General features: G+C 41.0%; 1 protein-coding gene across 1 annotated transcript; it reads left to right on the top strand.

Annotated features, from left to right (window-relative positions):
• The first annotated feature begins 2,600 nt into the window (after positions 1 to 2,600).
• Positions 2,601 to 2,848, top strand: LOC130483508 (ubiquitin). Its single transcript, XM_056856275.1, has one exon. The coding sequence runs from the start codon at positions 2,601 to 2,603 to the stop codon at positions 2,829 to 2,831; it is 231 nt and encodes a 76-aa protein (XP_056712253.1). The 3' UTR covers positions 2,832 to 2,848.
• The last annotated feature ends 22,451 nt before the right edge of the window (positions 2,849 to 25,299 follow it).

Here is a 25,299-nt window from a genome sequence, read left to right as displayed (position 1 = left end):
TCCAGCTGGTGGCTGGAGATCTCCTGTTAGGCTTGCCAGCCTCCAGGTGGTAGGAGAAAAAGACACCACTGTACTACTATCAGGAGATTAGGAAATCAGTACAGGGGCGACAAAATTGAACAATAACAATTACTGTTAAGTGCAACCAATATTTATCCTATGGTGTCTAAATACAACTATACATATAAACATACAGTGTTATGTACAAGCATACAAAAATAACAAGCACAACCAAACAAGTCCACATGGATGGTGACACAGACACTAACAAAATTCACAAAAATGCAAGGTCTTTGGCAAGGTGCTGCATTCTTCTATAAGTCCCATGTAGGTAAGTGTGCAATTCTAGCAGAAATACCAATTTTAGAGGAGTAACTTGATGGAGGATATGGCCGTTTCAAATTCTTATGGGTAGAATTCTTCATCAGTCCTTCATATAGATTCCTCTAATATTGCACATCTTAAAGATTAAATTTCAAAATACTGGATGCATGTTAGTTCCCACGAAGGCTGCCTTAAGGATAATTACCCTTCGTGGGAACTAACATGCATCCAGTATTTTGAAATTTAATCTTTAAGATGTGCAATATTAGAGGAATCTATATGAAGGACTGATGAAGAATTCTACCCATAAGAATTTGAAACGGCCGTATCCTCCATCAAGTTACTCCTCTAAAATTGGTATTTCTGCTAGAATTGCACACTTACCTACATGGGACTTATAGAAGAATGCAGCACCTTGCCAAAGACCTTGCATTTTTGTGAATTTTGTTAGTGTCTGTGTCACCATCCATGTGGACTTGTTTGGTTGTGCTTGTTATTTTTGTATGCTTGTACATAACACTGTATGTTTATATGTATAGTTGTATTTAGACACCATAGGATAAATATTGGTTGCACTTAACAGTAATTGTTATTGTACAATTTTGTCGCCCCTGTACTGATTTCCTAGCCTCCAGGTGGTGGCTGGAGATCTCCTGCTATTACAAATGATCTCCATGCGACAAGAGATCAGTTCCCCTGGAGAAAATGGCTGCTTTGAAAGGTGGACTCTATGGCATTATACCTCATTGAAGTCCCTCCCCTCTTCAAACCCCTCCCTCCTCAGACTCCACCCCAAAATATCCAGGTATTTTTCAACCCAGAACTGGCAACCCTACCCAGTGACCTTCCATGGCAGACTGAGTACTTGAATTTGGGTCTTCTAGATCCTAGTCTGAAACTCCTCCAAAATTCTGTTTTGTCATTGGAGTATTTTTGTTAACCAAGCAATGAAGCCAATCAATCTGATGCTGAGTCTGTGTCCAAACTGAAGGGCATTTTGTCTCATTTGATCTTGCCAGGCTCCATATTGCTTGTGGTATGTTGCAGAGCTTGTCCTGCAGCTCTCAGAACTATGTGCACTAGCACAAGTGGCTGAGAAACCACTTTTTCCAGATTCCTCTAAGGAGATTTTTCTTCCTTGAGAAAACCAGGGTTTCAGTTTGCCTGTTTAGAGGGCAATCCTAAACACATCTACTCAGTGAGGCTTACTACCAGGAAAGTGTTGTTAGGGTTGCACAGTTTTAATCTCAGTTTACATTTTTGAGCTGAAAAATCATAGCCAGCCCCCTTTGTTTCCTATGGCATGGCATTTTGGAATAAGCAAGGCCTTCCTAATGGATGTTGGGTGGGGGTCTGAAAAGGCCACCATTTCTTTCTGTGGTGTCTTTATCTGCTTCAGTTTGTGAGCAATGTAGGTCAACATGCATATATAATTTTCTGTTTAGACAATTCTTGAAGTTCGCTGTTGGCATTTGGTAAATAAATAATGATATCCATTCAGAAAGGGTAAATAAATAATGATATCAGTTCAGAAAGGGTAAATATTCAAAAAGCAGAGAACAGAGAGATAGTAAGCATAGCCAGGGATCCTGAGCTCTGTATATTTGTTTCATTTTCCACACACACCTTTTTCATCTTAGAATCCCTGATGGACCTCTAGAGGCCACCGGAGTACTTCCAGAGTACTCCTGGAGTCCACAAGGAAGATCTGCAAATCCTGCAACAGCACAACTCACTTTTTCCTTCCTCTGCTTCTGTGTAATACAGTAATCCAGTTCGACTAAATATGGTTTGTTTTTGAGCTGCCTGTTCATTACAGGATAAACAAGGTGCATGCCAGCACAAAAGCAGCAGCCAATGATGTGAAGTCAGCACAGGGAAATCTACAACCAGACACAAGGTAAAGGAAACACATTATTGGGAATGAGGGGAGCATAACATTAAGAGAAGCCATTTTCTCTAGCTACCCCATGCCCCCTTTAACATACAACTTGACTCTGGAGCTTGAAGAGAATAAGAATGTGGTAGGAAACAAATGGGTCATGGGCATATAATATTATTTCAGGTAATGAACAGCTTTTTCTTCTGCCCCAAATGTATTCTGAGCTTAGAAATCTGCTAAAAAGGAAGTTGAAAGGAACAAAGAGGGTCAAATATCTCAAAAAGGCTTGTGTTACTGAGAATTTCAGTACAAGAGGCTCAGTTAGGAGTTAGAACAGGCTGTCTGTTGTTGGTTGAACATTGTTGTCTGCTAGGATCAGCTCGGGCCTTGAACCATGCAGATCTTTGTGAAGACCTTGACTGGCAAGACCATTACCCTGGAGGTGGAGCCCAGTGACACCATTGAGAATGTGAAGGCCAAGATCCAGGACAAAGAGGGCATCCCCCCTGACCAGCAGAGGCTGATCTTTGCAGGCAAGCAGCTAGAAGATGGCCGCACCCTCTCCGACTACAACATCAGGAAGGAGTCCACCCTGCATCTTGTCCTGCGTCTCAGGGGTGGTTAATTAAGTTGCTGTTTGCTTCCATCACTGCACTTTGTTTCAATAAAATGTTGCATTCCCCCCCCCCCAAAAAAAGAAGAAGCTCAGTTAGAATGTATGCCACAGGTCAGGAAAAGCAGTACGAAGCCCAGAGGTCATCAGCATGGCTCACAAGCAAAGTGAGGGAAGCTACTAGAGTGAAAGGGTTCCTTCAGAAACTGGAAGCTTTGTCCAAACAAGCAAACAAAAATGAATGCAAACTTGCACAAAGGAAATGTGAGTGGACAATTAGGGATGCCAAAAAAGATTTTGTGGGACATTAAGAGAGCCAGCGTTGTGTAGTAGTTAAGGTGTCAGACTAGGACATGGGAAGCCCAGGTTCAAATTCCCACTTGTGCCATGAAAGCTTGCTGGGTGACCTTGGGCCAGTCACCCACTCTCGGAGTCTGTTTATAAAAAAGAAGAAAGATAGTATCATAGTAGTATCTGCTAGGTGTCAAAAATGCATGCATTTCCCCATAAATGCTCTCAAATTTTACAAATAAAATGTTGTCATTGTCCTACACCAACTCCAATATAGCTCAGTGAGCAGATAAGATTGTTCCCCATACCTTGCCAAAATCTCGGTAGGACAATACAACTGATTTCATTTTTACTGGATGATCAGCATTTACATAATGAATTTTCTAGTGGTGATATGAAAGTAGTGGATAATATATGTGTCAGCTGCTTTAGATACAACAGGGGAATCTCTAATTACAAGAGAAAAAATTCTATTTTACAGTTCTTATAGATGAGAAGATGATTCCAATGCTGCGAAATAAATGACTTCCAAGATAAATGATTGCTTGAACACATAAGCATTTCAATCTAACACCTGCCTCAGTAAGTAGCAAACAACCCAACAGCTCAGAGTGCTGAAATGCTTTTTCAAAGCTGGGTACTATTTCCTATAAAAAAGCAGCTCAGGGACTTACCTGCATTGTCCATTGCAGCCGCATGGCAGCAGTTCCGGCTTGGAAATGGAGCCAGCAGCCAGGCACGTGTTTTCCCGATTGCTTCTGCTCCAATGGTCGCATGGCTGGGCCGTTCTTGCCCCGCCTCCCAGGTACAGCCTATGGCTGCGGTGATACCATTAGAGAATCTTTGCTTCCATTTTACCCTTTATTGCCATTTAACTATAGCATCTTTAACATTGACTAACTCAAAAGAAAATTATATCATCCATTCCTGCTACACAGATAATTAAAGGAGAGCAATTACATATCTTACCCAAAGATAAGAAAGTCACAAGCAAGGAGACCCTTATAAGAAGAAACTCCCAGTCAATTTATCTTCCCGTATTTTTATAGGTTTTTAAAATCATCTAACAGCTAGCTGTCCCGCTTGCGCACATTCTTGGCTACCTGTCTTACAACATCACAACATTTATACTTGAATGTCTCCTTAAAAGTTTTTTAAGTTAGTTCATTCTTGCTACTTTTTATCATAATAAAGTCTATTCAAAATAGTGACTGCAGTCAAATGCTCTTTCGCTGAGCTTGTGTAAATGGTCAAATAGACAAGATCAATGTTTGCTGATGAGGTGGCAATATTAACTGTAAATCCTAAAGAAGCTTTACTAAAAGTAATGAGCGAGATCCATGAATATGGAGCAGTAGCAGGATTAAGTATTAATTATTTTAAAAATCTGGAATGCTATATATAAAAATTAAATAATAATTTAAATAAACTTCAGCAGTTAAATTTTCATCCAGTGATCCAACAGTTAAGAATAGACGTTAAAAGATGTATTTGACAATATATTTGTCAAATATTTTATTTATTTCCCAGATATATTTGACAATCTTGGGCAGAACCAATGCTATAAAAATGGCAGTGTTGCCAAAATTTAACTATTTTTTTCCAACACTCCCATAGTAATTGAACCAAAAGACTTGACAAAATGGCAAAAATATTCACTAGTTTTATTTATCAAGGCCAAAGACTACGACTTACAAAGACTTTGAGACAAAAAGATTGAATCAAGGAGGATGGGGAGAACCTAGTATAAGTAAATATTATGAGGCAAACCAGTTGAGAACACTAGTATCATATCTGGAGGAATCCTCTGATAAGCCATGGGTAGGTATCGAAGCAACTGGGAAACATCTAGAATTAATTGAAAATATTGTCTTTGGAGGGGGAGGAAGTAAGAGATATAAAATGGGTTGAGAATCCTGTTTTATATGCTACATTAAACATCTGGAATAAATGGAAAAATAAATTAATTCCAGAAATTTCCCCACTGCTTCCATTTATGCTACATCCCAATTTTTCTTATGAAGACAAGCCAGATAAATATGTTAAATGGAAAGAAAAGGCGATTTCCAGAATGAGAGATTTCTATAACAATGGAACTCCCCTTAAAAGGTAAAGGTCCCCTGTGCAAGCACCAGGTCATTCCTGACCCATGGGGTGACGTCACATCCCGACGTTTACTAGGCAGACTTTGTTTACAGGGTGGTATGCCAGTGCCTTCCCCAGTCATCCTCCCTTTACCCCCAGCTAGCTGGGTACTCATTTTACTGACCTTGGAAGGATGGAAGGCTGAGTCAACCTTGAGCCGGCTACCTGAAACCAACTTCTTCTGGGATAGAACTCAGGTCATGAGCAGAGCTTGAACTGCAGTACTGCAGCGAACTCCCCTTACTTTAGTACAATTGAAAGAAAAGCTGCAAGGAGTGTCAATTAATTGGATTCTTTTTCGTCAATTACACTACCTAATTATGAATCCTATAGTAAGGCAAAGTATGACTAGAAAGATGATGAAATTTGAACAGATCCTGCTGGAACATCTAAATAGCCCAAAAGGATTCATTCCCAAAATATATGCTCATTTAATTGAAATAGACACAAGTATGTCAAATGGATTGAAAACAATATGGGAAGATGATATTGGGATAAAAATAGAACAAAATATATGGAATAAACTATGGATGACTCAAACATATATCAGCAGTCCATATGAAGAATTTGAAACTATTACACCAATAGCATATTTTTAAAGATTTTTTTGTTAATGCTGTTTGTTCTGGTGGTGGTTTTCTGTTTGGAAAATTAATTAAAAAAATTAAAAATAGTGATTGCAGGTTTCTCATGCATATGGATATCTGTTGGCCCTCAACCAATACACCCCATCTTTGAAATGTGAAGTTGGAAATTCTTGCCATTCTCAGAATCTCCTGTACCTGGACTTCAACACATAGTATGCCTTGATTTGAGTTAGGCTGATTCTAATTTAAGGAAGACCATGTTATTGTTTTCCTCCTTTGTTTCTAGTCCGTCTCCAAGGCTATTCTATTCTGGGCCTCTAAAATCCTTTTTGGCATATTTAGCTGAGAGAACATCTCTGCTTCTGGTGTGCAAAAAACCATCCTCCAGGATCTTTCAATTAAGTCCAGCAACTGTTCCCCTATACTCCTGGCCATATCTGGCTCCTGCTGCTCCAGGAACAGAGGGCACAAGGTAGGGTTGCCAGCTCTGTCTTCGTCACTGGTGAGAGACTAGGGGGTGGAGCCTGAGGAGGGCAGGGTTTGGGGAGGGACTTCAGTGCCATAGAGTCCAATTGCCAAAGCAGCCATTTTCTCCAGGTGAACTGATCTCTATTGACTGGAGATCAGTTGTAATAGCAGGAGATCTCCAGCTAGTACCTGGAGGTTGGCAACCATAGCATAAGGTCTCTTTCTCCATCTCCACCCCCCCTCCCAATCTCCTTGCACCAGGAATGAGAGGTGCTAAAGCAACAGCAAAGGTTCTAGGGGCCCTGAACGTTTTATTTTTCCTAAATGTCAGACAGTCTTAGTAATGAGATCAGGGACACTAGGAAAAGGATATGCCTTGTGACTCACAGTGTCTGGGAGAGTGATGGGAGTGGAATTCCAGCTGCCAGGTAGCAGAAAGGAGGCAATGCCATTATAGTAGCTACTGCGCCAGCAGCCAGATATGTGGTAGCTTCATGGGAGGAGCGTGTTCAGATCTGTACATTCTCCATTTCAGAAACCGCATATATAAGACTGTTTTTACAGTAATGAGTCTTTTTATTCACAGCAAATGGAGGAATACACTTCTTTTAAAAGCAAACAAAATCCATGGAATGTATACTTTTCCTTAGCTGAACTCAGTACAATAGAATGCACCCTCAGCCACACACTGGCAGGCAAAGGGCTTCCAACATTGTGTGAGAAAGATCCTAAACTCATCAAAACTGGAAAGGTTATTTTCCATGCTTCCAGGCCTCCCCAGTTTCCACTGTTCAGCCAATTACTATGTTGAAGAAGGCAAATCTTCATCTATTCATTTGCATACAGCAGTAAATTATGTTTCATGAAAGCATAGTGTGAGCCATCTCCAGTGGGTATACAGTAAAAAGAACAGTGAAACACTATTTAAGGGTTTATTAAATAGCTGGCTAAGTAGACACTTAATAAAATTAGAAAGAGTACATTTATTAGTTCATCCATCTAAGAGCAATAACAGTGATTATGTAATAGCAGCAGGAGTCCAGTCTTATGGTTGAAACTAAGGACATATGCTTTCAGCTATAGAGAAAAGCAAGGGGATATGTGGCTGTGAATGATTCTGGGACAAGCAGCTCATTGAACAAGTTATGATCTATCACAGAAAAAGTCCAGAAGGCAATGTTTTGTAAACACACTCTTTATTCTTATCATTATCATCTTATCATTCTTATCATTATCTTATCATCATAACAAATAGGTTAATTGCCCCTTGTCACTCACCCCCAGGGGAAATGAGGCCAAGATGCTCTCTGGCGGTGGCTTGCAGACACCTGCTCTCTGTTCACATCATCCCTAGCCATTTCCTTCTTCTGCTCCTGCTTCTCCTAGCAAGCTCACATAATGTCAAAAGAGTATGATATGTTGGGAGGGGGTTGTTGTTGGTCTTAATATGTACTTTTATTATATTTTAACTTGTTAGATGGCATAGTGGCCCTTATGAGGGCAGAAACATAAGATAGAATTTTAAAATAAAATTAAAAATAAAATAAATCCTCTTGGCTGCCATTCTGTCTTCCTCCTGGTGCTGCAGTTAGAGAGTACCAGTGGAGAAAAGCAACCCTCCCCCCATTCTCTGCCATACCACAGAAGAGACTCTTCAGGCTTTTTATGAAGTCTCCTCTCACATGGGAATTGAACAGATCCAAAGAAGCCCTCCACATGGTAGACCACTCAACCTCAGCCAATGCACCACAACTCCAAAAGACAATGTTGAGCAAAAGCTTGGCTGGGAAGCCAGAGCAGTGATGAATATGCTTTAGTTATCCCCCACCTCATTGAGTGCAGTGCATTAGGAGCCTATCAACCTATTTTTTTCCTGCATGCCTCATCTGCCATTGCTCTCAAGGGGATGTGGCCAAAACTACCCCTTACTAGGGAAGGCAGCCTCCAGGTGGGACCTGGGGATTGCCTGGAATTACAGTTAATCTCCAGACTACAGAGATCAGTTCCTCTGGAGAAAATGGATGCTTTGGAGGGTAGACTCTATGGCATTGTACCCCACTGTCTTCCCCAAATCTCCATAAATTTCCCAACCTGGATCTGGCAACCTGGGGCTGGCAGGAATGCCCCCCATGCCAGCGTAAGTGCCCCTTCTCCCGGGATAAATGGACACTTATACCGGTGTAGGGTCATGCTGGCTCCTATGCCAATTCGCCCCCCTCCCTTCAGGATTGCGCTCAAATACACTAGATACTCTCACATTTATTTAAGTGCAATAACTCATAGGCTAGTGTTCTGGGTTAATGTCTCCATGGCCAGAAGGTGGGAATGGGTTTCGAGAGGGAAAGCATTAGTCCAAGTCCTTTGCTAATCTGACTGTGGACAGAAGCTCATGTGTGCACACAGCGCCTCCTTTCTCCTGCATTTCAATTGCATTGCATGCAAGAAAGATTGGTCATCTAACAGTTTCAAACCCAAACCATTGTTTGGACACTAACCTGCGTCTTTTATGCATGGCTGTTTCCCTCACCGCCACCCCTCCAATGGCTTCAGGTCTTTGTGTTAATTATGCATGCTGTTTCCGACCGTCAGAGGTCACCTTACTCTTCCCCTGCATTTCCCTGTGTTTTGCCCACGTTTTCAAATTCGAGATAAAAACAGGTCTCTGAAAACACGGGCAAAACGTGGGGAAATGCAGGGGGACAGTGAGGTGACCTCTGACGGTGGGAAACGGCATGCATAATCAACACAAAGACCTGAAGTCATCGGAGGGGTGAGGGTGAGTGAAACAGCCATGCATAAACAATCCAAATCTTCATAAATACAGGTTTAGCAGTGGAGTATGAAATTGCCACTTGTTCACAACAAATTATTCACTCTTTTTGATTTTCAAGTGCATTGTGCTGTTGAGAAGAAAAAGCAACTGATCATAAGCAGAGCAACCCTGTGAACTAACAATCAGTAAGGAGCTCACTTGGGTTGGATCATATATGAGTCACTGCAAAATTATTGTTATACTGATCTCGCTCAGAAACTCATTGCAAGGATAAGAAAGTAAGGATTTTAAAATAGATAATGCATTGGGGAAAAACTATACAGAAGACAAGCAATGATTCTGGATCAATCTCTCCTCGGTTCTGCTGGTGCGTAAATATGTAAGGGTAATGTAAATGTTCACGACCAATTAATTTCCTTTATTTCTTTTGTAGCACAACCTAGTTTACTGTAGAGGTAACTTTCTCTTCATTTGCCTGAAGCAAATATAGATATATACGTATAAATAGACCCATTAAATGGACTTGCCTTTTTAAGGTTTCATTGTCATCCGCTGAAATTTTGCCCCCAGATGATGAGAGCAGAAGGTGAGAATTGATCATTCTTGAGTAAGTATTGAAATAAATTTTCAGTATAAAGTATAAAATATAAAAGTTTTGGTTCCCAGAAGGAAGCTTTAAGAAATCATCCCTAGCCAAAGAAGGAAAACACACATCATCAATTTGTCTAATTCTCACCATGGCCCTATCTGTGGACACTTAAATCCAGAGACTGTAGCCATGAGAAGACAATTCAGAGGTGTCAATAAACCTGATGTTTGTTGCAAGTTTGCAGAAAAGTCTGAAACATAAAAAGTGGTTAACCCCCCCCCACACACACCAATAATAGAAGCAGTACCTATTATCTTCAAGAAAAGGGATCTCAGTGACCATTCTGAAGGTTGCTAGAAAACAACAATACTGCTAGCCTTGAAACCTTGAGTATGTCAGTAAAAGTCAGGAGGACGTGCCCTTTCCAGGGATATTTTGACTTCTCAGTCAGTTCCTGCTTCCCTTCCTCCTGCCCTGGAGGGAGGACTTTTCAGAGCCAGGCCCAGCAGCAACCACCAGCCAAACTGCTATCATGCAATTTGCACATCTCAACCAGGTGTCAATTTGTGAAATTACACTGTTTTCTTGCTAGGTTAGACAGCTTTCTCAAAGCAGCTACCCACCTGCCACTTATATTTATTTATTTACAATATTTATCGTCTGCCTTTCTCACTTGGACTCAATACAATACAATCAATACAATACAAGAGTGAGTCAATACAATTCAATAAATGATCTATATATTCAATTCCCAAGTGTGCCTTATGCCAGCAGATATTTAAATCCACAGATAGGTGGCACACTTTCCCCCAACAGGCTTTTCTGCAGACTCGGAGAATCCTCTGGGTCTGCAGAAAAATCTGAAATTAAAAAACAAACAAAACGGGGGAAGTAAATGCCCCCAATTTTTGAAAGAATTTTGTCTGTGCATGTGCAGGCAACCCTCGGGAGACCTCGGGCTGCTCCTGGGCTGGTCAGGCCTGGCTGTCTCCAGTGGCCATCCCCACTGCAGAGATCCAGGCCTGGGTGGGGGATTCCTTCCCACAACAGAGGGAAGCCTTGAGCTGCTCCAGAGACAGCTGGACCCAGCTCTCTGCAGCGGTGGTGGTGGCTGTTCCTGCCACAGAGAGCTGGGCCCAGATGGGGGGTTCCTCCCGCAAGGGGAAGGTGGGATTCCTCCCCCTGTGAGGGGGAGATGGCATTCCTCACCTCGAGTTTTGCAGGCCCCTACTTGTGCAATAGGATTAAGGTTGTAGAACCAACCAGAAGTCTAAAAACAGAACTGAAGCAAAGCATAAGTATTAACATGACACATTAAATGATGCAAAATTCCATAGTTGGATCCTAATTTCAACAAGCTATACACCATAGTATAGACCACAGACCCTAATAATTTTTCTAAGTAATTTTGTGAATAATTTAGTACAGTACAAGTCTATTGCCTGTGTTGAAAGCCCTCTTGAATAATTCAGTTTTGCATAGTTTGAAGAAAGCCATGAGAGCGGGAGCCTTCCAGACTCCTCAGGCAGGCCATTCCAGAAGGTGAGGGCCACAATGTAGAAGGCACAAGTATGGGCATTTGTAGATTTTGCCCATTTGCAGGTTGGCACCTGCAGAAGCCCCTGCTCCAATGAGCAAAGCTGCCATGGCGGAGCATAGGGGAAGAGGCGGTCTTGCAGATATGATGGTCCAAGGCCATGTGATAGCCAGTACCTTAAACTGAGCCTGGTAACTGATGGGCAGCCAGTGAAGTGCCTGCAAGATGGGAATAATATGAATGCTCCATCTAGCTCTCGATAATAGCCAAACTGTGGCATTCTGCACCAGCTGGAGTTTCCAAATTGATTTTGACAGGAGACCAATGTACAGTGTATTGTAGTAGTCTAGTCTTGACATTACTGTGTCATGGATCCAGGAGGCCAGATTAGCCATATCAAGATAAGAAGCCAACTTTTGGGCTAGGCTTTTTAGCAACCTTTTTAGCAACTTTTTAGCAACTTATTTCTCTAGTGATAAAGTTTTGTCCAGTATAATCGCAAGGGTCAGCTGAACTCCACCAAAAGTGGGGAGCACAATGCTTTTCAAGATCTCTGCCTTCGCAATCAGCATTACTTCTGTCTTCAATTTTGTTCATTCTTGGACAATTTACCACAGCAGCCAGTCACTTATTCAGGACCTCTACTATATCACCAGGGGATCATTTGTTTGCCACTACATCCAATTTTAAAGATGCATATAAAAAATCATGTTTGAGAGTTTTGAGTTGAGACTTACTGTGCAGTATCTCTGTGAATCTTTGCTGTCCTCTCATGAACCCAGATAATCTTGCAATCAGGTCTTGAGATCACTTACTTCTTGAACAGATACCTCTTACTGGGCAGCCCCAAAAAGCAGGTAATTACTTTATAGCCAGTATAGTATCCAATAGTGTAGATACAAACAGTGAAAGAACAACAAATGGTTCTGTGCTTTATACAAGTCATTCAATTTAGTTTCCTGAACAATCCTGACTTTTGGGGGTACTGCCTCTTCTCCACTAAGTAAGAAGTTCTACCATAGTTCTTTGACTGCATAAAAGCACGTTAGGACTAACTGGTAGCTGCTATTTTGGGGTGAGTAGGAGTCAGGTTTGATGCTTAAATGACATAACCAGTGTTACTATGAATACAAGCAACAGGTTTTAGATGTCTGCATGGCACACATTAGTAAGAATAATATCTGTGTTTAAAATATAAAAGCCCATAACTTAGAAAAAGTGCAAATTCAATCTGCTAAATAGGATATAGACACAAGCAATGCAAATATCAGAATTTTTTTTAGAAGTATAGATCATTATCTCCATCAACAAAAAGCTTTCTTCAGATTTTCAGAATGAAAATTGAACTGATTTCCAGGATTTATGCACCAAATGAATTAATTCCCCTGTGGGATTATCAAAGATCTGTTCATTAGAAAAAATAACAAACTAAATTGACAGCCACATGTTCTTAGAATCATCTACAGGAAAAATACAACTGGGCAAGATGTGATAAAACTGAAGATGATTTACATAATCACTGTTCTTTTAAGCATATATATTTAAAAATAAATCTCCCAGGAAATAACCGGCTTTGCTTTTGAATTAACATAATTTAAATTAGACTGCAAATGTCATTTAAAAATGGTACAAGTGGTAGAATTGCCATACATCGATTTTAAAAATACTGTTCAAACCTGGGAGGAGGTAAGATACAAGTTTGCCATTAAGGAGAGAAACCAGGTAGAATATGGAGAATTATGGGTTGAGTCTGGTAGTGAATGAGAATTGTTATAAATTACCATAATTTCGTGAACCGAGAAGATTAAAATTCTACTGTGAAGTATGACTTGGAAAATGGCAGTTGGACTATGAACTAAGAGTGGGAGAGTGAAGCAATTAGCAGACTCAAATTATTTTAATAGACTTTCTTATACTAACAGGAAAAGTTTATAGGAATAGAATAAATTGATATCACACGTTCAGCTACCTCCTAGCTCAGGATTTGATTCTTTGTGTTCTGTAACTTACATATCAGGCCTGATTGAAGTTAATCCTCACCAAATGATGTTACTATCAATACTCAATATACTTTCCCTCAGGTTTTACACAATTTGTATGTTTTGTATGATTTGTGAACCTTTGCTTTGGCTTAAATCACCTCATGAGAAGATTTTGGTCTTTTGGCCAAGCAGCCTGGTAAATAGAAAAAGTTATACAAGTGATGGTGGAATGTGCTGCCTCGGAGGGTGGTGGAGTCCCTGTCTTTGGAGGTCTTTAAGCAGAGGCTAGATGGCCATCTGTTGGGAGTTCTTTGATTGTGGGATCCTGCATGGTGGGGGGAGGGTTGGGGTCACTGGGGATGTGGGGGGAGGTAGTTGTTAATTTCCTGCATTGTGCAGGGGGTTGGACTAGATGACCCTGGTGGTCCCTTCCAACTTTATGATTCTATGATTCTAACCATATTGGTCCACACAAAATCTCAAAACAAGAACAAAATCCCTTTTATTGGGACCAACCGAAGACACAAAACATTGTGCAAGCTTCCACGTTCACCACAACTCTTTATCAGGCTGATGATACAAAATTTCAAAGATAGGAGGATGGAAAGACAGATTTTTCTGGCCATTATTAAGGTTTGATCTTGCACATATACAGCCCAATCCTGAAGGGGGGGGGCAGTTAGGCTGCAGCCAGGTGCGGCACAGCTGCACCACCTTCTCTGACGTTTCCCGGCTGCCGCGAGGGGGAAACAGGGCAGTTTAAAATAAATAAAAACAAAAAACCAGGGGAAATGCCCCATTGACCAAAGCGAGGCAATGCCACCAAAAAAGGTGGGGGCAGCCATGCCACAGCTCAAGGGGGGCGTTCCCAGGGCAAATGGGGTTAGGAAGCTGTCCAACAGCAGCTTCGATCCCCGGAACACTCTGGAAACGCCTCCCCCACGCCAGTGTGGGCTTTCTTTTCTGGGATTTAGTTCCTGGAGTGGCTGTGCTGACAGTGGAGGCTGGCAGAGCTCTGTGGCTCCCGAATGCCAGCATGTTTGCCCCTGTGCTGGTTTCTAAGGAGATACGGGGCCCCTTCAGAACTGCAGCCATCCTCTGTGTGATTCAAGCACGCAATTAGGTTCCCTTTATTGTTAAAGAACATAAGAAAAGCCCTGCTGGATCAGACCACGGCCCATCAAGTCCAGCAGTCTGTTCACACAGTGGCCAACCAGGAAGTGTCTCTAGGAAGCCACAAACAAGACGACTGCAGCAGCACAATCCTGCCTGTGATCCACAGCATCTAAAATAATAGGCATGCTCCCACAGCACATTCTCTGTTCTTTCACTTCATTCTTTCACTGAAATAACAAAACCTCCCAAGTCCACCCAAAATTGTTTCAAGCACCAAATGAGAAACACATTTTCCTTGCCGGCTAAGAGCAATAGGAAGGACCTAAGAAAGTTAACTACATTTTTCTCTTTCTCCAGGTATTTCTTTAGCTGGCATATAGATATGTCAATTATAATTTTTAATTACACTGGTTTAATTGTAACAATTCATTAAAAGCATTTCTTATTCACAAGGTTGGTTCTCTTCACCTTTGTTTAGCTAGCTGATGGTTGCACTTCAAGAAATGTTACATTATGGAAACCTTTGCAGAATTAGCTAATAAGTAATCTTTGTTCCATAAGAAGCAATTTTTGTTACTGCATTATCAAAAATGAGTGCTGATATAAAGCTATTACAAACAATGAAAATTTCATCATGCTGTTTTGTTGCAGCTGCAGGAGAACAGGAGCCTGTGTAAATTAAATTAATTTCAGCTCATTTTCATTGTGCAGTGGGAGGGATGGTTTCACACAGGCAATGTGCATCTTGTGTGTGTGTGGTGGGGTGGGGGTTTCCAAAGGTTTCTGAAATTTTAAAGCTGAGCATTGAAAGTAATCTAGTCTACCGTCAGCAAAACATAGAATGATATTCATTAACACCACGGGTTGTCTACAAACCTTGGAGTTGGATGTCAAGCTGCCCTTCCGTAAGTAGAATTAGTCCTTCCATGAGAAGAGGTTATCTTTGGATCCAACCACACGAGCATGATGCAAAAGGCCATCCTTGTGAAGATCTCACTTTGTCTGTGCATAGTCAACAGGTCAGTCATGGGTGTTTTTTTTTTTTTTTCCAGCCAATTCTGAGCACTGACATTTTTTGCGCCGCAATCAGGGTAGATATAAATCAATTATTTTGTTTAAAATTACAAATAGAGAAATCTTGTGTTTTTCAGTATACCCGTTTTTTTAAAGTTAAAAAAAATGTGTTCCTTGAAAAACAAGTTGGCTTAAAACAATATATGAAAGTAATGCAAATAAACATTTCACAACCTTTCCTCCTAATCTTCTGTCAGACACATCCATCTATTCTGTTTCTATCCCACCCTTCTTTGAAAGAGCTCAAGGTGGCATGCATGGCTTTCCCAACTTCTACCCTGTAGAGAGACTGACTGGCCCAAGTTACCCAAGGAGCTTAATGACTGAGGGGGAACTATGAATACAGAGCCTCCATAGTCTGAGTGCAGCCCTCTAACCACACTGGCTTTGCTATTAAACTTATGATCTCTATGAATACTATTCTATGTAAAGCAACTAACTGAGGACAATGACAGCTGACTTTTCACATTCAGAATTCTAAATATGGACGCCACCTATATTATAATTGTTATAAATATTGCTATAAATGTGAAACAGTAGGTATTTACCCCCATGTATGTGGCTATAAATTGACATTTTAAAAGGCAAGTGGGCTATATGACCAGACCTTTCAGACTATTATCCAGAATTGAATAAAGTCTGTATTTATGTTTTTGTTGTTATATCAGACAATTAATATGCATTTTTAGGGAAAGCTGGGACCCTGATTTAAAGTTATTATTCACTTCCATAAGAGATGTTACATGGCAATCCATGATCAGATCTCTTAACATTTTTGGAGTAATAAAGCAGTTGGGGAGGGAGACTCCAAATTAGTGCAGAGCAACAGCACATCTGGGAATTTAACTCTTTCCCAGTGCTGTTTTCCCAATGTTAATTTCATGCCCATCTTCAAGCTGCTATTAGCCCCAGTGGTTTGGGGGTAGGGAACAAAGATGGGGGAAAATAGCACAGGGGGATATGAGCAAACAACTCTACCCCTCGTTCTGTTGTTTTGATTTAATTGCCAGCTTCCAGAGGTTGGTCCTAATTATTAACAACAGAATTGGAAACGCTAATGGATCTCAATCATCACACTTGTCTTAGCTCTTAATTTTTTTCTTACCGATTTGAATTAATTATTTGCTTTCATTTAAATTAATCCCGTCTGGCCAAGCCTGAACTGAACAGAGAATACAGTGAAAACAACTATTGCTTCAGTACAAAGCACTATACTGTACCAGTTCTGCTGTGGAGATGGCATTAAGATAGTTTAAAGCAGTGGTTCTCAACCTTTTTCCAACCATGGCCCCCTGCCGACCTTGTTTCCTTCCTGTGCTTCCCCTGTCCTACTGGTAGAAAGGCAGCTATTTAAATGTTTGGTTGTAAATAGCCAAGGAACAAAGAAGCATAAACAGCCACACAAAATGCACACATGCAGTTCTCATTGGGAATACCCCACAAAAAGGGAATACAACATGCTAATAAACAACAATGTTCACATACAAGGGAGAACAAAGCCTCTACCACTGTTGCATAAGATTACAGCGATACAAAAATCCACAGTTGCAAACGGTGCATAGAAGTGCAATGAAGAAAGTCATATGTTAGGTTTTCAGTCCACTGAAGGTACAAATTTTATTTCTTTTCTGCTTTCTTTTCTCAGTCACTTCCCTATCTTCTTCACTTCTCACTTCCCTCTGTGGCCCCCTAGTCTCGTGCTGTGGCCCCCCATTTATGCAATTTTCATCTGTGGCCCCCTTGGAATATCCTGCCCCCCCGGGGGGCCATAGGGCCCCAGGTTGAGAACCACTGGTTTAAAGTCTATTTGAGACAGCTTCATAGTTGTCTATGGGATTGTACCCATGTAATTACTCTGCATGTAAAAAAGGTAAAGGTTCCCTGTGCAAGCACCGGGTCATTCCTGACCCATGGGGTGACGTCACATCCCGACGTTTCCTAGGCAGACTTTGTTTACAGGGTGGTTTGCCATTGCCTTCCCCAGTCATCTCCCCTTTACCCCCAGCAAGCTGGGTGCTCATTTTACCGACCTTGGAAGGATGGAAGGCTGAGTCAACCTTGAGCCAGCTACCTGAAACCAACTTCCATCGGGATCAAACTCAGGTCGTGAGCAGAGCTTTTGACTGCAGTATTGCAGTTTACCACTCTGCGCCACGGGGCTCCTTACTCTGTATGTAACCCCACTATTTTGTATGCCCCTGACATTTGTAAAATTTGTAAGATATTTTGCCCAGTTTTTTATTTGATTCCATAAGTGAAACAATTGTGCTTACATTTCCCCTGTGTACATTATGCATATTTAAAAATAGGCTAACCCCTGAATAACCATTTCCCGTAACAATGAGCTAACCCCTAGTGGGGAGTAAAATTCTATTTTCCAGGTCCCTAGAACAGCTATGAAAGCACCATTAACATGGCTGACACATTTCTGTAGAACCTTTGTGACTTCAGCATTGATAACACATGAAGTTGCCTTCTACTGAATCAGACCACTGGTTCCTTGAGTCAGCTCAGTATTTTAACTGGCTCTGGTTCTCCAGAGTCTCCAACAGATTTCTTTCCCATTCCTAACACTTTATATTATCTAATAGAAAATGCTATTGATTGAACCCAGGATCTTCTGGCTGGGAAGCAGCTACTTTTTCACTTCAGAGTCTTTCCCTTGGCTACTCTTCATTTATATTTACTAAGTGAGCATTTTATCGCTAAAATTCCACTGTTAGACAAAAAAAGTGGGGGTGTTTTCAGACATTGCAATCCATCCTGTGCATGCTTACATGGGAGTAAACATCACGGGAGTGAGACTTCTGGCAGTAAAACACTGCCCCTCCCTTCTCCTCTTGGTCAGATTCACAATGGGAGTATACAGCCATATTGGGGCCACTTGGTTCAGTTAAAATGGAAGAATCCTACTGCCGCGCTGTTGGGAATAGTGACATATTTCAAAACAATACACTGCAGCCAATTACAAAGCAGCATTTTTAAGGGGAGGGACTTGGAAGCTCTGTATTTCACCTGGGGATAGATAATTGAGTGCAAGGTACTCCTGGAATATCTTCGGGCAAAACGTCCTCATGCATAGAGTTTTAAGAATTCGGATCAGAAAACTGTGCATCTACAGAGGGCAAATTTCCCCTGCATAAATGGCCTCAGAGCTGCCCGCTATGTGGGCTCATAGGCTGTATTTTGGTACCATTGTTGTTCAATATTTATATTGATTATCTGATATGACATCCTTTCTCTCCCATAATGAGTTTCACCTTCCATAGTTGTCATCTTGGAAGCTTCCAACTCTTTTGTATGCAGATGATACAGCCCTATTGGCACTTTTCAGTAGTTGGTCTGCGGAGGCCTCTAAAATCATTTGGAGAATATTGTTCCGGGAAAGGTTTGTTCATCAATGATAATAAGTCTGAAGTTATTTCAGAAAAAGCAAACTTGTAAGAAATATAAGTGATCGCTTGCTGGGCATAGTATTGAACAGACTGAGCAATCCAGATATCTTGGGGTGGCATTTCAGGCTAATCTTTCATGAGGATTTCATTTGAAGTCTGCTATGAGGGCTGCACTTAGCTCTTGGTGTTGTTGTTGCCGTTTTAATTCCACTAGGGATCAATACGCCCTGGCAGCAATTTGGGGGTTTAATGCAAAAGTATCTGCCCAGCTGTTATATGCAGTGGCAGTTTGAATTAGTGTGTTCACAGATGGTATAGATTGCCCACTTTTATACTTTCTTCACAGTATTCTGGGTGCTCCAAAATGCATAGCTGGCATAGTATTGCGCACTGAAGTAGAAGAACAGTCATTGGAGATTGTCTGGCTAAGAGCTTTTAAGTTAAAGATAAAGATCTGGAGGTCAGATTTGTTGCCAGGACTTTTAAGTTTAGTTAAGAGTGACAGTTTTAATCTGACTGGGACAGGCTACTGGAAGATAAATTGATATGTCTAAATGTTACTTCTGATGTGTTAAACACACTAGGCAGTTGGGATTTATGTTGCCTGATCAAAAGGCATTTCAAAGAGCTAGATTATAACAGTAGTGTTAAAAGATCTCGTAGGGTATGTTCATCTCCTGTGATTGGAATATGCCCCCCCCATCGAAGATCCAAGAATATTTTTGGATTTTAACTGTACTGAGATACAGATCTTTTATGCTGACTCATCTGAATGCCTTGTCTTTCAGCAGTTATGACAGGAAGGTACTTTGAAAGGCTGGATCTACATATTTTTTGAAGGGGGGGCAAAGGTACAAAATGATGCCCACCATATATTATATAGAATGGGTCAAATGTCCTCTGAAAGCCAAGCCTACCTAATCTATATTGGATTTAAATGCTCCTTAATAAATGTTCCTCCTTGCCACTCTAATTTCTGCCCTATTTGACCTTTGCGCTTCTTTCTAATGATCTGTTCCCCCTCTGCTGCAAGGTTTTAGAAGAAGGTCAGGGATGTATTCTTCTGTGCAATTGGAGCCTGGAGAAGGGAGAAGAAGCTGGGCAGCCCCCACAGGGGGGTGCTGTAAGGGGGAATCTTGCACCGGAATCATGAGAAGGGTGAGGAGACTGGGCAGCCCCCACATGGATTGGACCCCAGCCTTTCACACCACAGCCACCCCCAGGCATGCAAACCGCCCCCAGCTGAGTGCCGCCCAGTGCAGCTGCCCCCCCTTGCCCTCTAGATGCAGCCCTGGTACTTTGGTATATTGTTCTCTGATAGATTATGTGCCTGTAGGTTAGAGAAAACTGATACTGTTGATCATATTATTCTTGAATGCCCTTAGTTTTTAGATGTTCAGAAAATTCATAGGGCCATGAATGCTGATAGCTATTCCTGCGTCTACTATTGGGCTAGATAAAATAAAAGTCCAGTGACACTTTAAACACTAAAAAAATAATAATATCAGCTTTTGTAAGTCACAGCCCACTTGGTCAGATAGGGTCAGTTCCCAACATTAATGTGAAGTCATCAGCTATGTAGCTGATTGGATTAGGACACTTAAAAAATTTAAACCCTTCTATGTTGATATGGCACTTATTGTCTACAGGGCTCTATAAAAATATTTCAGTGTTCACATTGATTTGCAATGTTGAACAACCCAGAAGCACAGCCATCTGATTATTCCCTTGCAAATACAGTGTGGCACTAAATCTCAATGAACAGTAGATGGTGCAGAAAAGCAAGGTCCTGCCTTCCCTAAATGACCAGCCATTCAAAGATGCTGGAGAGTAGATTATGGCTCTAGATTTTATGTCACAGGAAAAGATAAAATATTGAGATAGTCAGGACTATGAAAGGACCGTGAATCTGCTGCTAAGAACTAAAAATGGATTGTCTCCATTCCATTCCTTTATTGTTTTGTGGGCTTGCACTACTCTGTGCTCCACTTCACTTGAAGTTTAGTTTAACTAACCAAAATTAATTTAATTTTCAATATTGATTCTCTAATAGGAACATACAGGGGTTTTTTCGTCATTCATCTTTTTAAAAATTTCTTAATTTGGCAACGGAGCACTGAGCATGTACCGTTTCTCACAACTTTATGTTCCTTAGGATAATTACTTTCTTTTTTCTTCAGTGTGCACACTGATTTTTTAAAAGCTGCACAAAAAAAACGTTCTTGATGTGATCCTATATATGACTGCCTCAAGAACCTTTTCTACACTGTTTTTACTGATGTGCAAATACTGATGTGTTTTTACTGATGTGCTCCTGTGCACTGGAAAAACAAAATGCAAAAGGAATTTTGTTACAACTGCAGATTCAGTCATATCAAGATTGCTTTTTGGACTGAAAGCTGTTCCAAACTCTTCATGCACAGAAATCAATATGAAATACAAAAATTTAAGTGAAAAACAGAACAGCTAAGGATTTTAATTCCTTGGTTTCACTTTATTTATTTAAAGCATTTTTAAATTAATTTACTTTATTAAAAACAAATAAAATACAATTCAGGAGTCTAGAACAGAAATTACTAACTACATCAGCAACAAAATATACCAGCATAATCTAACTGCACATTCTAGACAAAAAAAAATGCAATTTTTTAAAATTTTGGCCGTGTAAAAGACAGACTGGACCTTTGGCCGTGTAAAAGATAGATTAGTTTACTCAGACAAATACACTCTGACCGTTTATCCAGTCACTCCTCCTTCTTTCGGATTATATTTTTCTTCCAATTTGAGGCAAGTATTAACCTAGCTGATATTACTGCATTAAGCACAAATTCATAGACTTCTTTCACTTTATTTAAAGTATTTATTTTATTTTTGAACTTCTATCCCACTCTCTATCTCGGCTGGTATTTATAAACATATTTTTCTTCAGACAAGTCATGACCCAAGGCAGGTAGCATCCATATACAATTCTAATATCAAATGCATTAAAACCACATTAAAATAGCCAATATAAGAACACCATATTAGCAGCAAAACAACATTCCACCAAAGCTCTGTGAAACAACTCCATTTTAAAGCTTTGCCAGGAGAGTAGAAGACTTCACTTCATGAGTTTTACTGGCCCCTCCATAAATACAGGGCAGCAACCAAAAAAGCCTGAGCCTCTACCATTGCAGAGGAAACCTTAAACAGCCCCTGCTGGGAACAGCAGAGCCACCATGGAATAGCAGTTACAATGCTGGGACAGAATCTGGGAGGCCCAGGTTTGCATCCCCACTCTGCCATGGAAGCTTCATGGGTGACCTTAGGCCCATCACTCTCTCTTAGCCTAGCCAAAAAGGCTGATGTTCTAAGCTCCTCATTGTGGATAAAAGTGGAGTATTGATATCTAATAAACAGCTGCTGCACAGGAACACACAAGGAAGGTAGGGTTGCCAGGTCCCTCTTCACCACTGGCGGGAGGTTTTGTGGCGGAGCCTGAGAAGGGCGGGGTTTTGGGGAGGGGAGGGACTTCAGTGCCATGGAGTCCAATTGGCAAAGTGGCCATTTTCTCCAGGGGAACTGATCTCTATCAGCTAGAGATCAGTTGTAATAGCAGGAGATCTCAAGCTAGTACCTGGTGGTTGGCAGCCCTAAACAAAGATGTCCTTCCAAGCATTTGAGTGAAACTACAGAGAAACTACAGGGAAAGGGCAAGGTAAAACCATTGTATCCTAGGGTACTCCAGGCAGCCCCCACCCAACCCATTTACCCATCAGAGCCCAATTAAAGCCAAAGCTCTGTGGTTTGCATCAGTAACAGATAGTGCTGGGTGGACCATCATCATTGCATGGCATCAGGCATGGAGATACAGTAAGCCTGCCTTGCATTTGCATTGGATGAAAAAAGAACAGGAAGGTGCAGTAAGTTCCCAGGGGCTGGCTGCCCTCCAGCAGCATCTGCTGAACTGCTCGCTGCACCATCTCCGCCGCCATCTCCTGCAGTATATCCTCTGGCTGTGCTAAAAAGAAAAGACAGTGTTGTAGTTAGTTTAGGAAACAACAGAGGACTAATGCAGTCCTTCACTAATTAATAGGGTTGCCAGCTCCGGGCTGGGAAATACCTAGAGATTTTTGGGGTGGTGCCTGAGGAGGGTAGGGTTTGGGGAGGGGAGGGACTTCAATGCCATATAATCCAATAACCAAAGCAGCCATTTTCTCCAGGTGAACTGATCTCTATCAGCTGGAGATCAGTTGTAATAGCAGGAGATCTCCAGCTAGTACCTAGAAGTTGGCAACCCTAGTTGCATTATAGTATTCTTTTTATTTGCATTATTTTAAAGCTGTATTCTTTCACATAAATTTGCCCTTGTGTAATGCCATTATCTGAAACCCCGTATGAAACTGACCCTGCTGTGCCTTCTCAACATAGTATCAAGGAAGATAATACTCTCCAGGGAAAGAGGATTTGAATAAGATAACAGTCCGGGAAGTCTTACATTTGGCTCTGCAGCCACATAATCAGTAGGGTTGCCACCCTCAAGGTACTAGCTGGAAATCTCCTGCTATTACAACTGATCTCCAGCCGATAGAGATCAGTTCACTTTGAGAAAAGGGCAGCTTTGGCAATTGGACTCTATGGCATTGAAGCCCCTCCCCAAACCCCACCCTCCTCAGGCTCCACCCCAAAACCTCCCACTGTTGGCAAAGAGGGACCTGGCAACCCTAATAATCAGGAATAAGTTGCCTTCCTCTACTAAACTAGAATATTGGTTTTAGTAATTATAATATGTCATTTTTTCTGATGAAATAGTGAAAAGAAAATCAGTATTTACTAGCGGTATTTTGTGCAGGATACGGTAATATGATTAAGGTTGCCAACCTCCAGGCGTTATACAAGGACAAATTTATGTGAAAGAATACAGCTTTAAGATAATGCAAATAAGAATACTGTAATGCAACTAGGGTTGCCAACTTCCAGGTACTAGCTGGAGATCTCCCACTATTACAACTGATCTCCAGCCGATAAGAGTTCAGTTCACCTGGAAAAAATGGCTGCTTTGGTTATTGGACTCTATGGCATTGAAGTCCCTCCCCTCTCCAAACGCTGCCCTCCTCAGGCTCTGCCCACAAAATCTCCAGGTATTTCCCAACCCAGAGCTGGCAACCCTAAATATGCAGCACAAAAACCTCCAAAGAGGGATCTGGCAACCCTAGTTCACGTAGAGAAAATGGCAGCTTTGGTAATTAGACTCTATGGCATTGAAGTCCCTCCCCTCTCCAAACCCTGCCCTCCTCAGGCTCCACCCCCAAAATCTCCAGGTATTTCCAAACCCAGAGCTGGCAACCCTAAATATGCAGCACAAAAGGACTCCATTAAATGATACAACATGCAAATACAAAAAATTCTTTTCCCCTCATATTGAAACAGGACATGAAAATACACTGTAAATCTATGGGTGAAAATGCATGGTCTCTTTAGCCTCCTTTATTCCCTGTTTCAGCCAGGATCAAACGCATGCGTTTTGCTGAACATGCATTCGATCCTGGCTGAATTCTGGCTGAAACAGGGAATAAAGGAGGCTAAAGCGACCATGAGTTTTCACCGTATGTGTCTTTCGTAATGGTTGAAAAGTAGCTCTCTTCCACAAAGTAAGTGTGATGCTCCCATTCAGGAGCACATGCCCATAAAGGCGATACACAAGTTCCCTTTTTGAATGATACACATGAAGTACTTTCTTACACTTCCTGTTTTATGCTTGTTAAAATGTCAAAATCTCCCTACTGAAATTGCACTCTAAAAACTAAAAGGAATGGAAATATGTTCAGAGTTAGCAGCAGCATTCGTGGGAACTAGTGAATGGGTAGCTGTAAGTGTATGTTTTTCTTTTTACTTGACAAACAACAGGATAAGCAAATTGGAATGTTTAAAATCAATGACAGAAGGATAAAAATGCTTTCTTCAGATGTTATATAGATGTAATATAGAGAAGGGTTAGAAATATATTAAACGTGGCTAGAAAATGCACAGAAGGAAATGAAAACATGAAAGAATTGGAATAATGTGCCGAAATGCCAAGGAGTAGAACTGGTAAAGCATAGCTTTAAAGAACTCTACTGGGATAAACATACATTCCTTTTAACCTTAATACAGATTATCAGAACATTTTTAAGGAGGCAAGCACTATGCTCTTGTCACTCAAGAAAATGAGTGAAAAATACGAAATAGCATTCTGTTGGTTTTGGGCACTCAGTAAATATTCTCTCAGCCTGCATCTCTCTTTGGAAGCTTAGTCAGTATCCCAGCTTTGATATAAGAAAGGACACTAGGAAGAACATTAACAGGATTTAGAAGGACTGATATAAATATCTCTGGACTATCAGTTTGTTGGGCTCATGAGCATGAATAATGTTGTGCAAAAAAACAAGAACAAGCAGCAAACCAGAGCCAAGATTTTGGATAAAATACATTTAATTAATCAAGTTATATTAGAGACCCAAACAACTATTTGAATTATACTAATGCCATGCCAAGGAAAGCAATA

This window comes from Euleptes europaea, chromosome 10 (assembly GCF_029931775.1).
Source record: "Euleptes europaea isolate rEulEur1 chromosome 10, rEulEur1.hap1, whole genome shotgun sequence".
In the NCBI taxonomy this organism is placed as follows: Eukaryota; Metazoa; Chordata; class Lepidosauria; order Squamata; family Sphaerodactylidae; genus Euleptes; species Euleptes europaea.
Note: the sequence above shows the minus strand (reverse complement) of the source record. Positions and strands in the feature narration are given on the sequence as shown.